The sequence below is a fragment of the Hylobates moloch genome, unplaced genomic scaffold, assembly GCF_009828535.3.
Source record: "Hylobates moloch isolate HMO894 unplaced genomic scaffold, HMol_V3 SCAFFOLD_23, whole genome shotgun sequence".
NCBI classification, from domain to species: Eukaryota; Metazoa; Chordata; class Mammalia; order Primates; family Hylobatidae; genus Hylobates; species Hylobates moloch.
The window spans coordinates 27,352,082-27,369,681 of record NW_026652298.1 but is presented as its reverse complement, the minus strand read 5'-3'; the positions used below and the strand labels follow the sequence as shown (position 1 = coordinate 27,369,681).

The 17,600-nt window shown below is 48.2% G+C and overlaps 1 protein-coding gene across 1 annotated transcript in view; it reads left to right on the top strand.

The window, feature by feature from the left end:
- The window catches only part of BMERB1 (bMERB domain containing 1), a 151,550-nt gene that overhangs the window by 75,455 nt on the left and 58,495 nt on the right, over window positions 1–17,600 (top strand). Inside the window, exon 2 of the mRNA XM_032145235.2 lies at window positions 7,969–8,092. Within this exon, the coding sequence (XP_032001126.1) occupies window positions 7,969–8,092 (124 nt within the window). The remainder of the gene's footprint in view (window positions 1–7,968; window positions 8,093–17,600) is intronic.

Genomic DNA, 17,600 nt, shown 5'->3' with positions numbered 1-17,600 from the left:
TCTTGTTTGCTGGTGCCACCGCTCAGCAAGCATGCATCTCCCTGGGGTGGCATTTGGGGATGGGAAGATGGATTTAGCTGCCTCTTCCCCCAGAAGTGACTCAGCTCCTGGAAGCTCAGTGACAGCAATGGCAGTTGGAGCCCTGGGGACGTCTGTGCCTTCATGCTTTGCTGTCTCCACACAGCAAGCAAGCTCTTGCTTGGAAGTGTGTGTGAGACTCGTCGTCTCTAGCCAGCTTGAAATGCTCCTCCCGTTTCTTCCCGTGATTTGTCCTCCTCACGGAGACATTCCTTGGCAGCTGTCGGATGCCTGCCTTCTAGTTGGAAAATGTGATCAAGAAAGGAACAGTCTAGCAGGCTAATTTCTATCACACAAGTTCAGACTGGAAAGAAACTGACTGTGTGTGATATTCATTTATTCAGGTCCTGTATCAGCATTTTTCATTCTGATCCGAAGACCTCCTTCATGAAGTTCCCTGGACACAACACCCCAACCCAGGTTTATCCTAATCCTTGGAGGTGGAGGCAGGGAATTGTTTCTTAAACAACCTCCCTAGATATTCACCTTGCCCACTAATGTCTGGGAATAACTACTCCCTCTGTGTCTAAAGCAATACAGTCTACTCAATTTTGTTATGGTGATGATGGTACTTAAGTAGGGAGGTAGTTCTTAGATGAATACGGTTGATTACAATAAGAGCTTTGGAGTAGGAGAGATCTTGTTTCAAATCTCACCTCCATCACTTACTCCCTTTCCTGAGCCTTGACTTCTCCATCTATGAAATGGGGTAACAGCACTGACCACTCAGGGCTGTTCTGAGAATCAGATAAGGTAATACACAGGTGCTGGCATGTGATAAATGCTCGACAAATGTTAGTTATTATCGTTACTGCGTAAACCTGGCTTTCATAACTTTTAAACTGGAGAAATAACAGTATACCACCCAGGGAAGCGGTTGGCCAACTTTTTCTGTAAAGAGCCAGGTAGTGAATATTTGAGGCTTCGTGGGCCAGGGAGTCTCTGTGGCAACTGCTCAGCTTTTGCAATGCAAAAGCAGCCATAAATGACATGTAAATGAATGAGCGTGATCAGTGTTCCAGAACCACTCTACTTACAACATCAAGCATGGGGCTGCACTTGGTCCCCTGGCCGTAGGGTATCAACCCCTGGCCTAAGGTATTGTGCAGACTAAATGAGATGAGATTCATTCCTGTAATCCCAGCGCTTTGGGAGGCTGAGATGGGCAGATCACTTGAGCTCAGGAGTTGGGAGACCAGCCTGGACAACATGGCAAAACCCCATCTCTACAAATAGTACCAAAAAAGTCGCTGGGTGTGGTGGAGCGAACCTGTAATTTCAGCTACTCAGGAGGCTGAAGTGAGAGGATTGCTTGAGCCTGGGAGGTTGAGGCTGCAGTGAGCCTAGATCATGCCACTGCACTCCAGCCTGGGAGACAGAACGAGACCTGCCTCACCAAAAAAAAAAAAAAAAAGGTGAGGTGTACAACGAGCCCAACACAGTGCCTGGTGCAGAGACAGCTCACGGCAAGAAAGGATTCTAATAATTTGTATCTGATTCAAGCTTTAGGTTTCGTTCCTTTCTCTTGGGGAAGATAAACATCCTTGAGCAGGACTTTTCAACGTAGGTCTTTGTTCCATTCTTTGCCCCAAATCCAAGCTAAGCACCTGGAGCCTGGCACCACCGCCTCCATCCTCCCCCAGGGATGGAGGTAAAATGCCAGTTCCTGGGGTGTGATTAATTCCCTTCGTCCCACGCCTCGCCCCAGGGTGTGTTGCCGTTTTCAGCATCTGTCCCATGGAAATCAGGTTGCCCATCTGAACTGTGATGAGAAAAACAAGGATACTCATATCGTGGGGTGGTTAACTACGCACTTTCGCAGGCACAAATGCATTCAGCCCTCACCAGGAGGCTGGATTACGTGGTTAAGGTCATGTGGTTGTGGAGTGGAGGGGAGAGAGGGAGAAGAGAGAGAGCAAGCAAGCGCAAGCTGGGTTTGAATACTAACTCTGCGATGACGGGCTGCGTGATGTTGAACCAGTCACTTTCCTTCTCTAAGCCTTAGAGTCATCTCTGTAAAATAGGCATTACATGACGTAATACACAGAAAGCCTCCAGCACAGGTAACCATTGAACGCTTGTGCACAGGAGGAAAGTGATGCAAAGACATAAAAGGACTCATTCGAGGTCTTGTGGCTGATGACTAGTGTCAAATCAGGATTTCTGACACTGCCCCCGCCTAGCTGTTTTTTGCCAGACCCCAATTCCCCCATGCACTTCCCTCACCTCCTGGCCACCTCCTGGGACTCCTGCTGCTTCCAGCCAAGGCTGTGCTCCGTGCGCGGGGTCTAAAGCCCCTGGAGAGAGTGACATTAATGTCAGGAAGCTTGCAAGGCTGTGGCCACTCATTCTTGCGGGTTTGTGGCCTCCTGAAGTTCATGTGCATTTTAGAACATCAGAATGTGACCTTATTGGGAAATAAGGTCTTTGCAGGGGTAATTCAGATCAGGATCCAGATGAGCTCACATTGGATCAGGGTGGGCCCTAAATCTAATGAGACAGAAAGGGACACACAGAGCCACCCGGAGGAAGACCCTGTGAAAACAGAGGCAGAGGTTTTAGTGATGCTATTACTTTCAATGGCAAAAACCGCAATTACTTTTGCACCAACCTAATACTACAAACCAAGGAGCCACCAGGGGCTGCAAAGGCCAAGAAAGGATCCATCCCTAGAGCGTTTGGAGAGCGCGTGACCCTGCCAACACCTTGGTTTCGGACTTCTGGCTTCCCGAAGTCCAAGAGATTAAATTCCTTTTGTTTTAAGCCTCCCCATTGGCCATGACTTGTTACGGCACCACGCTTGACTCTGAGATGGGAATGAATGGGGGGTGTCGGACTTAGAACAGCCGCCTGGACCAGTGGCAGCCGTGAGGGTCAAAGAGCATGAATTCGAAGCCAGACCTGGACTCAGCTCTTTCCCTTGCCAGCGCTGAGCCTTTGTTTCTTTGTGAAAATGAGCACCTACTGAACTTGCTGGCTTATGGCGAGGATTAAAAGAGGTGATGGGCAGAGCAGGTGCGGCGTCATAACAAGGGCAATTGCAAGCACATATTAAACGTGACGTGCCGGGGTAATTCATCCCTCATGTCTGTTTTGGGTGATGGGCTCCCTTACTGTCCTCATCTTACAGAGGAGAAACAGAGCTGCTGAGAGGTTAACCAACTCCCCAAGGCCACACAGCCAGGGAGGGGCAGAACTGGAACTCAAACCCAGGCCATCTGATTTGGTAAGGCTGGTCTTCTAGCTTGGTAGCATCACAGCACACAGTGGCACTCAATATTAGTATCTCTTTTTTTTTTTTTTTAGACAGAGTCTCACTCTGTCCCTCAGGCTGTAGTGCAGTGGTACAATCTCGGCTCACTGCAGCCTCTGCCTCCCAGGTTCACGCGGTTCTCGTGCCTCAGTCTCCCAAGCAGCTGGGATTACAGGCACCTGCCAGCACGCCAGGCTAATTTTTGTATTTTTAGTAGAGACTGGATTTCACCGTGTTGGTCACACACTGGTCTCAAACTCCTGACCTCAGGTGATCTGCCCGCTTTGGCCTGTCAAAGTGCTGGGATTACAGGCATGAACCACTGTGCCCAGCCAATATTAACATTTTGATCCTATCCCTCCTTTCTTCCCTCCTTCCTCAAGCCTGTCCTTACTGCTTCAATCCCAGGAACCACCACAGCATGGTGTCAGGGACAGTAGTAGGACCCGAAATTGGATTCCAGGGGCCTTGAAGCATAACCAGATGACCCTCAGGAGATCTTTAGCCAGCACATCACACGAGACCTTTCCTACAAATCCTCTACAGACAGACATCGCTCCCTCTCCCCAAGCCACAGACTGAGATAGCTCCTCTGACCTCTCTCCTTCCTGCTTCTCTTTGACACTCCCTCCTCTCCCTCCACCGTGTCTCCCTTTTCACCCTTCCCCGGCACAGGCTTGGCCAGGTGGCCAGATAATCTTCGGGACCCGCCATCTTTAGAAGGCAGGGAGGAGGTGATTGTGAATCTCTCCGACTTCATGTTTTTCCCATTCGCCCACCTCTGCTGTCTTCCTCCCACTTACACAGTTGTTCTGTGACCCCCTCTCCAACCCAGTAGCAGGTTCTGCACTATTTATGTTCTGCACTTACCTATTTTATGAAATATTGGCGCTCCCTGAAAATATAAAAGAAGCAGATACTGCTCTGAGATGCTGAACTCAAAGAGGAGAAAAATCTTCAATAGGCCGATGACCAACAGGTCAAAGTTTTTCCTCTCCTCATATAATTGCTTGGCCTTTTCCATTGCCTTTGTTATTGTTTCTCTTGAAAACTGGGAGTTGTCAGGCAGGGCACGGTGGCTCACGCCTGTAATCCCAGCACTTTGGGAGGCCAAGGCTGGCAGATTACCTGAGGTCAGGAGTTCAGGACCAGCCTGGCCAAAATGGCGAAACCCCATCTCTACTAAAAATACAAAAAATTAGCCGGGCGTGGTGGCATGTGCCTGTAGACCCAGCTACTCGGGAGGCTGAGGCAGGAGAATTGCTGAGCCCGGGAGGCAGAGGTTGCAGTGAGCCGAGATTGCATCACCGCACTCCAGCATGGGCAACAGAGCAAGACTTGGTCTAAAAAAAAAAAAAAAAAAGGGGAATTGTCTCAGAGAGAATGAAGAGAGGCCATTCATTTCAATGTGAGAATCAACTCCGGAGAATTACCTTCTTCCAGTCTCCTCAGCAAAATAAGGTGTTTTGATTGGTGGAGGGGAGACAGATAATTTTGGCACGTGGAACGGCCACATTAGGGGGTAGGTGATGGAAAAGAACACCAATTTCCCGAGAATCCAATGTCTGCTGAAAAACTCAGGGCCAGGAGAGTCCCACAGGTGGACAAATGCATCAGGTGGGCTCCTGGAAGAGGGCGCTATTGTATCTAGAGATCCAAGCAGGCAGGGACTGACTTCAGGGAAGCCTGCAAATCACAGCGCCCTAAGCCCTGTGCAGGTGTGCAAGGGCCAGGGCCCCAGGACATAGGAGGCAGTTGGACAGGTAGAAACAGGACAACTTTCACTGGGCACAGTGACTCACACCTGTAAGCAATCCCAGCATTTTGGGAGGCTGAGGCAGGAGGATTGCTTGAGGCCAGAAGTTCCAGACCAGTCTGGGCCACATAGCAAGACCTCATCTCTACAAAAAGAAAAAAGAAGACCAGGTGTGGTGGCTCACGGCTGTAATCCCAGCATCATGGGAGGCCAAGGCAAGCTGATCACTTGAGGTCAGGAGTTCAAGACCAGCCTGGCCAACATGGTGAAACCTCAACTCTACTAAAAATACAAAAATCAGCTGGGCATGGTGGCACGAGCCTGTGATCCAAGCTACTTAGGAGGCTGAGGCAGGAGAATCGCTTGAATCTGGGAGGCAGAGGTTGCAGTGAGCCAATATCATGCCACTGCAGTCCAGCCTGGGCAACAGAGGGATACTCAGTCTCAAAAAAAAAGAAAAAGAGAGAAAGAAAAAGGAAAAAGAGAACAACTTTCCAAATCATGGGTATAAGGTATACCAACTTTCCTTATTCCTTGAGTATAAGGAAAAAGACAGACGCCCTTGTAGAACTGAGGTGTGGGGTGGGCTCCATCTTGGGGGTGGGTGTGGAAGGAATTACAGGTGATGTGATGGTGTCTCAGGGTACACCAAAAACATCTCCTGCCCCGAGTCTCCCCCACTACCGATCAAAGGCCTTGAATAGCGCATCCCTTATATATCAGCCATTCACCCTAGAAACATAGCCCGAAGGAACCCCGTAGATGTGTGCGAAGATTTCACTTTGAGAACGTTCTTCACTGGAACATTCTTACAGTGAAAATAATTCTTACATTTTTTTCCCCATGATTACAGTGGGGAAAAAATAGGAAACAACCTACATGTCTGTGGATTGCTTAAGTGCTTCGTGATACAGCCACAAATAGAAAACCGCCCCGCCTTCCATGCTGCTGCCGAGGAAAACCATCCAAGGACAGGCAGGAGCGCTCATGGCATGTTGCTAGGTGAAAAGAACACATAATGAAATAGTGAGGTCCTAACTTTATATTAGAAAAATAAGACCTATATCACAGTGGATATATTTATATGTATATAATAGTATAAATATATATTCACACGCATATATATTAACATTTTAACTGCTAACATTTTAGCGTACTTTTTCAGTCTTTAAAAAAGTGTGTCTGGCCAGGCGCGGTGGCACATGCCTATAATCCTAGCACTTTGGGAGGCTGAGGTGGGTGGGTCACAAGGTCAGGAGTTCGAGATCAGCCTGGCCAACATGGTGAAACCCCACCTCAACGAAAAATACAAAAATTAGCCGGGTGTGGTGGCATACACTTGTTATCCCAGCTACTCGGGAGGCTGAGGCAGGAGAATCACTCGAACCCAGGAGGTGAAGGTTGCAGTGAGCCAAGATCGTGCCACTGCACTACAGCCTGGGCGACAGGGCGAGACTCCGTCTCAAAAAAGAAAAAAAGAAAGTGTGTCTGTGTATATTATACATATTATATATATAAAACCATATATATTCATATATATATATACACACACACACACATATATATATGTATGTGTATGTATGCTCACGCTTGTAATCCCAGCACTTCAAGAGGCCAAGTTGGGAGGATTGCCTGAGGCCAGGAGTTTGAGACCAGCCTAGGCAACATAGTGACACCCCCATCTCTGCAAAAAATTAAAATTAAAAAATTACCTAGGTGGGCCTGTAGTCCCATCTACTTGGGAGACTGAGGCGGAAGGGGCCCTTGAGCCCAGGGTTCGAGGCGGCAGTGAGCTATGATTGCACCACTGCACCCCAGCTTGGATGACAGAGTGAGGCCTAGTCTCAAAAACAAACGAAAAAATACTTACACTACTTAGTAGTAGTATTACTATAAGATAATTATGGTAAAACTTTCTTCTGCCTAGAGTCGGCTGGTCTTAGAGGCTTAGGCCACAGGGCAGAGTGGTCATGGTCGGGGAGCAGAGGCTCAGAATCTGGGACCAGGCAGGGGCTGACAAGGCCTTAAACAGGCTTTTGTGAGCCCACTTTCGAGCCTCCACTAGCCATCATAACAAAGTTCCCAGCGAGGCGCCGTGGCCTCACGACTACAATACCAGCAGTCGAGGTATTTGGGAGGTCGAGGTGGGCGGATCACTTGACCTCAGCCTGGTCAACATGGTGAAATCCCGTCTCTACCAAAAATACAAAAATTAGCTGGGCCTGGTGGTGTGTACTTGTGATCCCAGCTACTTATAAGGCTGAGGTGGGAGAATCGCCTGAACCTCGGAGGTAGAGGTTGCAGTGAGCCAAGATTGAGATCACGCCAGTGCATTGCAGCCTGGGCAACAGAGCATGACTGTGTCTCAAAAAACAAAAACAAGGCCGGGCGCGGTGGCTCACGCGTGTAATCCCAGCACCTTGGGAGGCCGCGGCGGAAGGATCACAAGGTCAGGAGATGGAAACCATCCTGACTAACACGGTAAACCCCGTCTCTACTAAAAAAAATACAAAAAATTAGCCGGGCGTGGTGGCACGCGCCTGTAGTACCAGCTACTTCGGAGGCTGAGGCAGGAGAATGGCGTGAACCCAGGAGGTGGAGCTTGCAGTGAGCCGAGATTGGGCCACTGCGCTCCAGCCTGGGCGACAGAGCGAGACAAAACAAACAAACAAAAAAGCAAACAAACGAAGTTCCTGTGGAAAACATGTTTTCTGGTTTCCAAAGGATGTGCACACGAATACACATTTGCGGCACAGGCTGAAGTCTGCCCTCAAGGCGTGTGATGGTCGCGGAGCAAGGCTGTGCCCTGGAACCATGTCAGGGTGTGTCCCACGGTGCAGCCTTGGGGTCCTGATGCTTGTATTTCCTGTCTCCTGCACAGATCAGCTGGACATCATCTCCATGGCGGAGACAACCATGATGCCAGAGGAGATTGAGCTGGAGATGGCAAAAATTCAGCGTCTCCGGGAAGTCTTGGTCCGCCGGGAGTCCGAACTCAGGTTCATGTGAGTGTTTTGGGGATGTGGCCGAGGAAAGAAGTGTGTGGAGGAGAGAGGAAAACCTAATATTTGTTGATCGCCTACTGTGTGCCAGGCACTGAGATAAAGGCATTATGCACGTTTTTAAAAGCCTCATTTGATTCTCGCCACCACCCAGGGAAGTGGATATTGTCATCTCCTGTTTTAAGCAAGACCCTGAAGTTGGAATTGAATTCAGGCCAATCTGACTCCAAAACCTTTGTTCTTTCTGTATCACCCGCGGGGAAGAAAGAGGGAGGGGAACGCAGAGGTTGTACCCTGTGCTGGTGTCTTTTACGAGCACACACTCTGCTCTCAGATAGGCCTGAGTTTTTTTTTTAAGCCTATCAGCTTGGGCAGGTTACTTGCACTCTCTGAATTTCAGTTCCCTCATTTCTAAAATGGGGGAAAATAACAAGATGGAGTCTATAGCAACATCAGAGTCACGTGGGTTGAACGTTCATTATCTACAGAGCACAGCATTCCTGAAGAGTTGCAGGTATCTTTCAAGACAAACTCTCATTTAAAAAGTTGGGCTCTGAGTGTGTGCTGGTGTGCACCTGTAGTCCCAGCTACTCAGGAGGCTGAGGTGGGAGGACTGCTTGAGTCCTGGAGTTCAAGGCTGCAGTGAGCTATGATCGCATCACTGCACTCCAGCTTGGGTGACAGAGAGAGACCCTGTCTCTAAAAAGTACAAATTAAGGCCAGGTGCAGTGGCTCACACCTGTAATCACAGCACTTTGGGAGGCTGAGGCGGGATGATCACTTGAGCCCAGGAGTTCAAGACCAGACAGGGTAATGTAGCCAGACCCTGTCTCTACAAAAAATAAAATTAGCTGTGTGTGGCTGTGTGTGCCTTTGTCCCAGCTACTAAAGAGGATGAGGTGGGGGAATCAGTTGAGCCCAGGGGTTCAAGACTGCAGTGAACTATGATCATACCATTGTACTCCAACCTGGGAGACAGAGCGAGAGCCTGTCGCTAAAAGAAAAAAAATTAAAAATACAAAAAATATAAAAACATCAAATTAAAATGAATTTTTTTTTTTTTAAATTGGGCTTTTGCAGACAAACAGTGAGCGGTTACAAGCAAAATCAAACCAAACCAGAGGTATAAGAGGCAACCTGGCTGGAAAATTCCCTGCACTGCCTGTCAGCTCACCCACCCACCCTCCACTGGAAGCAGCAGGAACATCAAATCTTTTAGGCAGGCGCTAAGCCCCTCCCCTGTTCTTTCACTGATTTTTCACAGCGCCAAGAGGCTGAGTCTGTGATCATCCCATTTTGCAGATGAGGAGACTGAGGCTTGAAGAAATGAAACAACCTGCCCAAGGCCTCCCAGCTAGTAAATGGGAAGTTAAGGTTCAGACTCAGCTCTTTCTGCCTTTAAAACACCTATTCTTTATAAATTTTTAGTTACTTATTTAGAGAGAGGGTCTTGCTCTGTCATCCAGGGTGGAATGCAGCGAGGCCGTCATAGCTCACTGCAGCCTTGAACTCCTGAAAGCCCATACTCTCACTAGGACGTTATATGACCTTCCCTCTCGCCTCATAAAATGAACTGCAGTATTCACAGCTGTCATTTATCCAGCCCTTTGCATGTGCCCGATCCTGAGCTAAATGCTTCCCATGCATAATTCCTTCTCACAGACATCTCTGAGGAGGGTTCTAGAACATTTCCACTTTATGGCTAAGAAATATCTTCCCTTTTGTCTGGAAATAAGCTAAAATGATACGTGAGCATTCAGAAACAATCCTTTCCTCCCTGTGTTTTAAAAGGAAGACAGAGAGGCCAGGTGTGGTGGCTCACATCTATAATCCTAGCACTTTGAGAGGCCGAGGCAGGTAGATCACTTGAGGCCAGGAGTTTGAGACCAGCCTGGACAACAGGGCAAAAACCCATCTCTAGTAAAAATACAAAAAATTTAGCCACGTGTGGTGGCATGCGCCCATAATCCCAGCTACTTGGGAGGCTGAGGCACAAGAATCATTTGAGCCTGGGAGGCGGAGGCTATAGCGAGCTGAGATTATACCACTTCACTCCAGCCTGGGCAACAAAGTGAGAAACTATCTCAAAATAACAATAAAATAAAAGGAAGACAGAGAACATGAGTCTTGCTTTTAAGTACTCAAGATCCCTTTGTTTAAAAAAAAACTACAAAAATAAAAAAAATTTAAAAATACAAATACAAATAAAAAATTTTAAAAATACATATTTATTTTTATTTACCTAATGGTGCTGCTGCAGGAACAATGGTTACCACTGTGCATTTACTGACCTTTACTGTGTGCGCGTGTGTGTGTGGATGTGTGTGTGGATATGTGTGTGGATGTATGTGTGGATGTGTGTGGGGGTGTTTGTGTGTGGGTGTCTGGATGTGTGTATGTGTATTGTGGATGTGTGTGTGTGGGTGTATGTGTGGATCTGTGTGTGTGTGTGTGAGGATATGTGTGTGCATGTGTGGGTGGGTGTGTGGATGTGGGTGTGGATGTGTGCGTGTGTGTGGATATGTGTGTGCATGTGTGGTTGTGGGTGTGGATGTGTGCGTGTGTGTGTGTATGGATGTGCAAATGCCTCTCACTTAGCCCAGGCTTAAGGACAAGAATAACTAGCATTTCTTAAGAGGCAGCTCTGCAGTAAGCTCTTGTTGACTTGTAATCTCACTGAACGTCCTCATCTAGCCCGTGAATCTGACCACTTAGGGACAAATGTCAACAGTAGACCCTTGGATAAATCAAATTATCTAAAGGATACAGAAGGACCTGAGTGTTGTTAGGACATAGATCAGGGATTCTGTGACATTTTCCAGGGGAGGAACCCCCTTCCATGCCCCCAGATGTCTTGCTGGAATGGAGTCCTACAGACAGCACTGGATGATGATGACGCTCCCCAACCAAGCTAAGCCTTGTATGGTGTGTAGCCTGCCCGGTGGTGCACCTGCCTCATCAATCTCAGAGATACACGGTGGACGCTAAGGCAGCCAGGACAAAGGACACAGAACACTCAGATCTGCACAAAGTCCTCATCCATCATCCTCAGCCCTCCAGGCCAACAGGCTTTGAGCCAAGGCCCTGCTTGAATTCACTTTCTCGGCTGTTTCTCAGAGATGGTTTTTCCCAAAGCTGTGGGGCTTATCCAATGAGTGTGTCCTGTTCTTATCTCCATTGTGGATGGGAAGGAATGGGAGGTTACAAAATTTGCCTGATGCTGCATTAGCTAATAAGTAGCCAAGCTAGGATGCAGTCTGACTCCAGAATGTTCAAGTGAATCAGTGAAGGAAGGGAGGGGGAGAGGGAGGGGAGAGGAGGGGAGGGGAAGGGAGGGAAGGGAGGAGAGGGGAAGGGAGGGAAGGGAGGGAAGGAAAGGAGGAAGGAAGGAAGCTTTGACTATAAACTACCGAGATAATTCCTTCACGTTTATAAGCTCCATGAGGGCAGAGACCTTATCCAATTTCCTCACAATGTCTTCCCAGCATTTGCAACAGTGCCTGGCACTTAGTGTCATGAATATTTGTCAAATGTGCAATAAATTATTCTTTCTCACTCCATCCTTACCCCAACAATCCTCTTACACACACATACACACACACACACGAGACACTCTTGGCACAGAGTAGGAGAGAGAGAAAAAAATTTCAGACCCTACTGATAATTTTCAGGCTCAGGAGAGGAAGCTTTAAGTGACAGGAATGTGACAGCCCTCGGCTGAAAGACTCCCAGTGACCGTAGTGTAATAGCCGCAGTGAGATGTGTTTTGTCACACCTGCTGAGAAGTAATCACCTTAATGCCCGTCAGCTGCTGCGGAGACCATGCGCGTCAGCCCCTATTTCATGGTTGAGAATGTGTCTCACTTCCATGGCTTCTTGCGGCATTGACTCTTTCATTTTTATTTCTTGTGACAGAGTCTCGCTCTGTCGCCCAGGCTGGAGTGCAGTGGTGTGATCTCGGCTCACTGCAACCTCTGTCTCCTGGGTTCAAGCGATTCTTGTGCCTCGGCCTTCCAAGTAGCTCGGACTACAGGTGCCAACCACCATGCCCAGCTAATTTTTGTATTTTTAGTAGAGACAACGTTTCACCATGTTGGCCAGGCTGGTCTTGAACTCCTGGCCTCAAGTGTTCCGCCCTCCTTGGCCTCCTTGGGATTACAGGTGTGAGCCACTGCACCCAGCCTGCATTGACTCTTTTAAGCATGAGTCCAGGGGTGGGCTCCCTGCCCCACCCCCAAAGCCCTGGCACCCTGACATTTAGATTATTTCATGGGCTTCCTTTTTCTCAGCTGATTTACTTTGTCCTTTCCCCCAAGATCCACAGCCCCTGCCTGTTCTCCCTCTTTTCCTGCCGCGACAGTGAGGAAGAAGAAGAGGGAGATTTCCCTACTCCCAGGGAACTGGTGAGAACTCGGGAGATGTGGGATCAGAGGTCATCATCCTGACTCTCTCACGTCCTTGGTCTGTGACCTTGGACACATGACGCAGCACACAGAGTTGCTGTTTCCCGCGGGCACTGATATGCCACAGAGCACTACGTCCCTTGCATGCATTCGCCCCTTAATTTTAGCTTCTTGAGTCCTCGCAAGAATCCCAATAGAGTGAGTTCTATCTCTTTTATTTTATGAATGAGGAAATTGAGGTGGGAGAGGCAAAGTGACTCGTTCAAGGTCACCAGCTAGGATGAAGTAATACCAGGATTTGAACCCAAGGTGTCTGTCTCGTGGGGGCAGAGCCCTTAACCTTAAGCTGTTCTGTTATCTTTATTCTCAATGCCAGGACCCCCTTTCTCTTTGCCTTACTATTCTACAACACAAGGACAAACCCCTGATTGGATGCCCCCAGTTCCACACTGGGTCTTGTCTTGTTCCGCCATCTTGAATTGTGTGTGGTGGAACTTGGACAGATTTTACTAAGTCAGGCTTTGGACTTTTCTGTACCATTGAAACTGACCCAATAGTCCCATCATAGATGTTCTTTTTTTTATTTTTGAGACAGAGTCTCGATCTGCCACCCAGGCTGGAGTGCAGTGGGGTGCGATCTGGGCTCACTACAAGCTTCACCTCCTGGGTTCACGCCATTCTCCTGCCTCAGCCTCCCAAGTAGCTGGGACTACAGGTGCCTGCCACCACGCCCAGCTAACTTTTTTTTTTTGTATTTTTTAGTAGAGACGGGGTTTCACCGTGTTAGCCAGGATGGTCTGGATCTCCTGACCTTGTGATCCACCCGCCTTGGCCTCCCAAAGTGCTGGGATTATAGGCGTGAGCCACCGCGCCCAACCCGTAGATATTCTTTTGGATAAACACAGAAGTTGACCTTTCTGATCTTAAAGCTTGAAGCCCTCATTTGTCTTATCTGAGTTCCTTCCTCAGGAAAGGACCCCCAGGCCTCTCAAAAAATATCAAAGAACTGAAACTCACCAGATTACCACATCCAGACGATGAGATGCCAGACCCTTCATTCATCATGATTGCTTCCTTGCTCCTCCCTAGTTCCTGTTTTCTTATACATTGTTATATTTCTTCCCTGCTATATAAACTCCTAGTTTTAGTTGGTCAGAGAGATGGATTTGAGACTGAGCTCCCATTTCCTTGGCTGCAGCATGCAATTAAAATCTTCTTCCTTGGCAATACTTATCTTCTCAGTGATGGGCTTTCTATGTGGCGAGCAGCAGGACCTAGACCAAACCCCTGGTGTTTCAGTATCACCATTTCTCTGCACATAAACTGTTTATTTCAGAGACCAAATTATGAGCTCCCATGTAGACAGTCAAGGTTTGTGAAGTCAATCTTCTGGGAATGTGCTGTAGAAAAAGAACCGGGTTCCCGTAAGAACTCTTAAGGACCACAACAGTTGGCATTTACAGAGCCCTTATTGTGGACCTAGGCTTGTGCTAAGCCCTTCACACACATGCTCACATAACCCACATCAAATGCTTACTAAGAGAAAGATGCATCAGGAACCACCCCAATCCAGGACACCCACTTGCCCTCAATCAGGCCCAGGAGGTCAAGTTCACAGACCAGCTATGAGTGAGCTCCCAGCAGGCAAGTGTGAGCTCTGAGTGTGCTCCTCACTCTGAATTTCCAGTGTGTGTTCTCTTGCTGACTTCCCTTTGCTTGTCCCCTGATTTCCAATGTGCAAAATGGCATTTAGAGATCTCTCTCTTGAGGCCTGGCAATTTTATCAACTTTACTGGAACAGGGCAATAACACAAAACCACCTCCGGAAAACAGGCAGCAAACATCTGGCAGATAATGCTTGAAACGCCTGTGTTTTCCCCCTTCTTGACCCTATGTTCCACCCACCTCCTAGTCCCTCCCACTGCTACCCCATCTCCCTACCCATCCTGCCCCCATCTTACTTCAGGCAAGAACTCTCAGAGGCTGTCAACAACCTCAGACTCATTTTCTTGCCTTCCTTCCAGCACTGAATCACATCATTAGTTTTTAATAATTCTTCTTGCAGCCCCTCTGGCTCGCTTCAGCTTTTCCACGTCTAGTCTACATCCCACTCCTGCTGTTTATCTGGGTTTCAGATAATTAAGTATCTTTGGCCTCTAAATGGGGCGGGGGTGTGATTATCTTCCTTTTACACTCGCTTGCTGGATTTTCATAAAAAGGGATAGTGTGCCCTGCCACTCGGCTTGCTCTGGGCAAAAGCAGGTTTTAATCAGCCAGAGACAGAACTGCAGCAGGCAGGGAAGGTAGGTGTGTGAAGGACATACTTCAAGAGCACAGCCTTTGAGTTCCAATATTTCCAGAGCCTGGGCTTGAAATCCAGTAACTTCGTTTTATTAAGAGGTGGTAAAGAGGTACCAAGTGTGGTAAAGAGGTCAGGCCCTGGGAACCTGGCAGAGATTCAAAATGGGGTAATAGTGCATGCATTGTGTTGAAAACCACACACACACACACACACACACACACACACGGAAAGTGTATGCATTGTAGGTAGCAGTTCTTTTAAAACATTTTCTATGCTGGCTAGTTTTCTAGTGTTTTACTGTTTTGATTCATATAATCCCACTACCACCATCCAGGCAGAAAATATCACATAGCCCTTATTTTATAGATGAGGAAACTGAGGCACTGAGAGGTCAAGTCTCTTGCCCAGGGTTGTACAGTTTCCATGAAATAGCATTCTGGGTCCAGATGAAACGGGAAAAGTTCCCTTGTCCCCTTCGCAGGGTGTGTGTTGTAGGAGTGGCTCCCTTCTTCAGTGCCCCGCTGCTCAAACTCTAGAGGAGCATACAGATGGGCCAGCTGTGGGGATCCGATCCCATGGCAGTGTCTAGGAGTGGATGTTTACAACTCCTGAAGCCCCAGTGGGTGTGTGTTACAGGGTGCTCTTTTAGTTTTGCTATCTATAGGCAGCTTGTGTTAACTAGCTCAATTAGACCCTCTACGTTGTCCCAAGGACAGAGGTCTTTTTATCCTGGGTTCTTGCCTTGATGCACCAGAAGAATCGGATCACACCTGGACTTGAAGAATGAGTGCGAGGTTTTATTGAGTGGAGGTAGCTCTCAGCAGATTGGGGAAGCCAGAAGCGGATGGAGTGGGAAGGTTTCCCCCAGGAGTCAGGCCGCCGAGCGGCCCGGACTCTCCTCCGACTGCCCAGACCAAACTCCACCTCGTTCCGCCAGTAGATGGCCTGCCAGCGTCTGTCACGTGCTCTTCTGCCAGCGTGCTCCTCTTGACGTCTTCTTGACGTCCAGCCACTTGTGTCTTCTTTGCCGATCTGCAGCTTTTGACGTCCAGCAGCTTGTGTGTCACCTACTAGGGTCTTGGGGTTTTCATAGGTACAGGATGGGGGCGTGGCAGGCCAGGGTGGTCTTGGGAAATGCAACATTTGGGCAGGAAAACAAAAATGCCTGTCCTCACCTAGGACGGTGGGCACAGGCGTGGGGGTGGAGCCCTTGCCAGGGACCACGCCCGCCTCTACCCAGCACTTCCCTTCCCTCCTTCTGTAGCATTTAAAGCGACCATGCCCTTCCCTGCCCACCACTTCCCTTCCGTATCAGAGTCCATGGTCTCCGTCATCAAGCTGTGGGGTCTCTCAACTAGCTTTGAATTCTACTTCTTACCAACTGTGTGGCCTGGAGCAAATATTTTGTCCTGTTTCAGCCTCAGCTTCCCCATCAGTACAAGGGGGACAGTGATCTCTCCCTGCAGCATCATAGCAAGGGATGAAAACAGACACAGGTATGAATTGGGTGGCCCTTCCCAGGCAGTAAGCAATTCAAAATTCCCTTCCTTCCTTTCATTGTTAACATTGTGCTTTGCGGGAGAGTAGGGCATCAGGGCTGCTTATAGTTGTCTCCAGAGAATTCCCAGAAAATATTCCTCTCCCCAAGAGAAGATGGAATTCACTGTGGTTTCCTTGAGACCCTCTTGGGAGGTGCCGACTCTCTTGAGAGTGGCTCTCAACCATTAAGTGCAACTCTACCCTGGGGCCTTGATTTTATTATGATGATTATTTAACTTTTTTTTTTATAAACCTGCATTTTTTCCCCTATAATGAGCTGATAATTCTGAAGTGTGTTAGGAAGAGCTTCAAGCCGAGGGCAAAATGAAGCATGTGCGTTTATGTAACTTGACACATTTCAGCCACATTCAGGAGCTCTGCGTCACTCTAGTTGCACACAGGGTTTTAAATAGCATCTTCCAGGAACAGGTCACCGTTGCCGGAGCCACTGTACATATCGGGTGGGAAGAGATGCCCTTAATTGCAGAAGATCTAAGAAGCAATTTGTCTTGGACAAAATATACAAGAAGTTGGGGTGTAGGGGAGGGAAAGGAAGGAAGAAGAAACGGAGAGACTAAAGGGAGGAGAGACTAAAGGGAGGAGAGAGGAGGGAGAATGTTCTAAGCTAGACTTCTGAATGGAAGGACCTTCCTCCTGAATTTCTAAATGTACTGGGAGGTGGGGAGGAAGGTGGGAATCTGTGTTGATTGAATGGAGAAATAAATGTTAGTCTGGGCGCAGTGGCTCACGCCTGTAATCCCAGCACTTTGGGAGGCCAAGGCAGGTGGATCACCTGAAATCAGGAGTTGCAGACCAGCCTGGCCAACATGGCAAAACCCCGTCTCTACTAAAAATACAAAAAAAATTAGCTAGGCATGGTGGTGTGCACCTGAAATCCCAGCTACTCGAGAGGCTTGAGGCACAAGAGTTGCTTTAACCTGGGAGGTGGCGGTTTCCATGAGCCAAGATTGTGCCACTGCACTCCAGCCTAGATGACAGAATGAGACTCTGTCTCAAAGAAAATAAATAAATCAAATAAATGTTCTGCACTTGACAAGCTCTTGCTGCTGCAAGTTGTCTTTCATGGTCAGAACAAGTTTCCAGAAAGAAAATACTCTCTAGAAGTTCCATCTTCCCAGAACTGTATTACATTCTGCTCAGAGAACCACCTCTGAACCACCTAGACTCCATTCGGTTGGGAGGGAGATTACCATGTAAGACCCTGGTGATTGCCAATTTTATGCATCAACTTGACTGGGTCACAGGG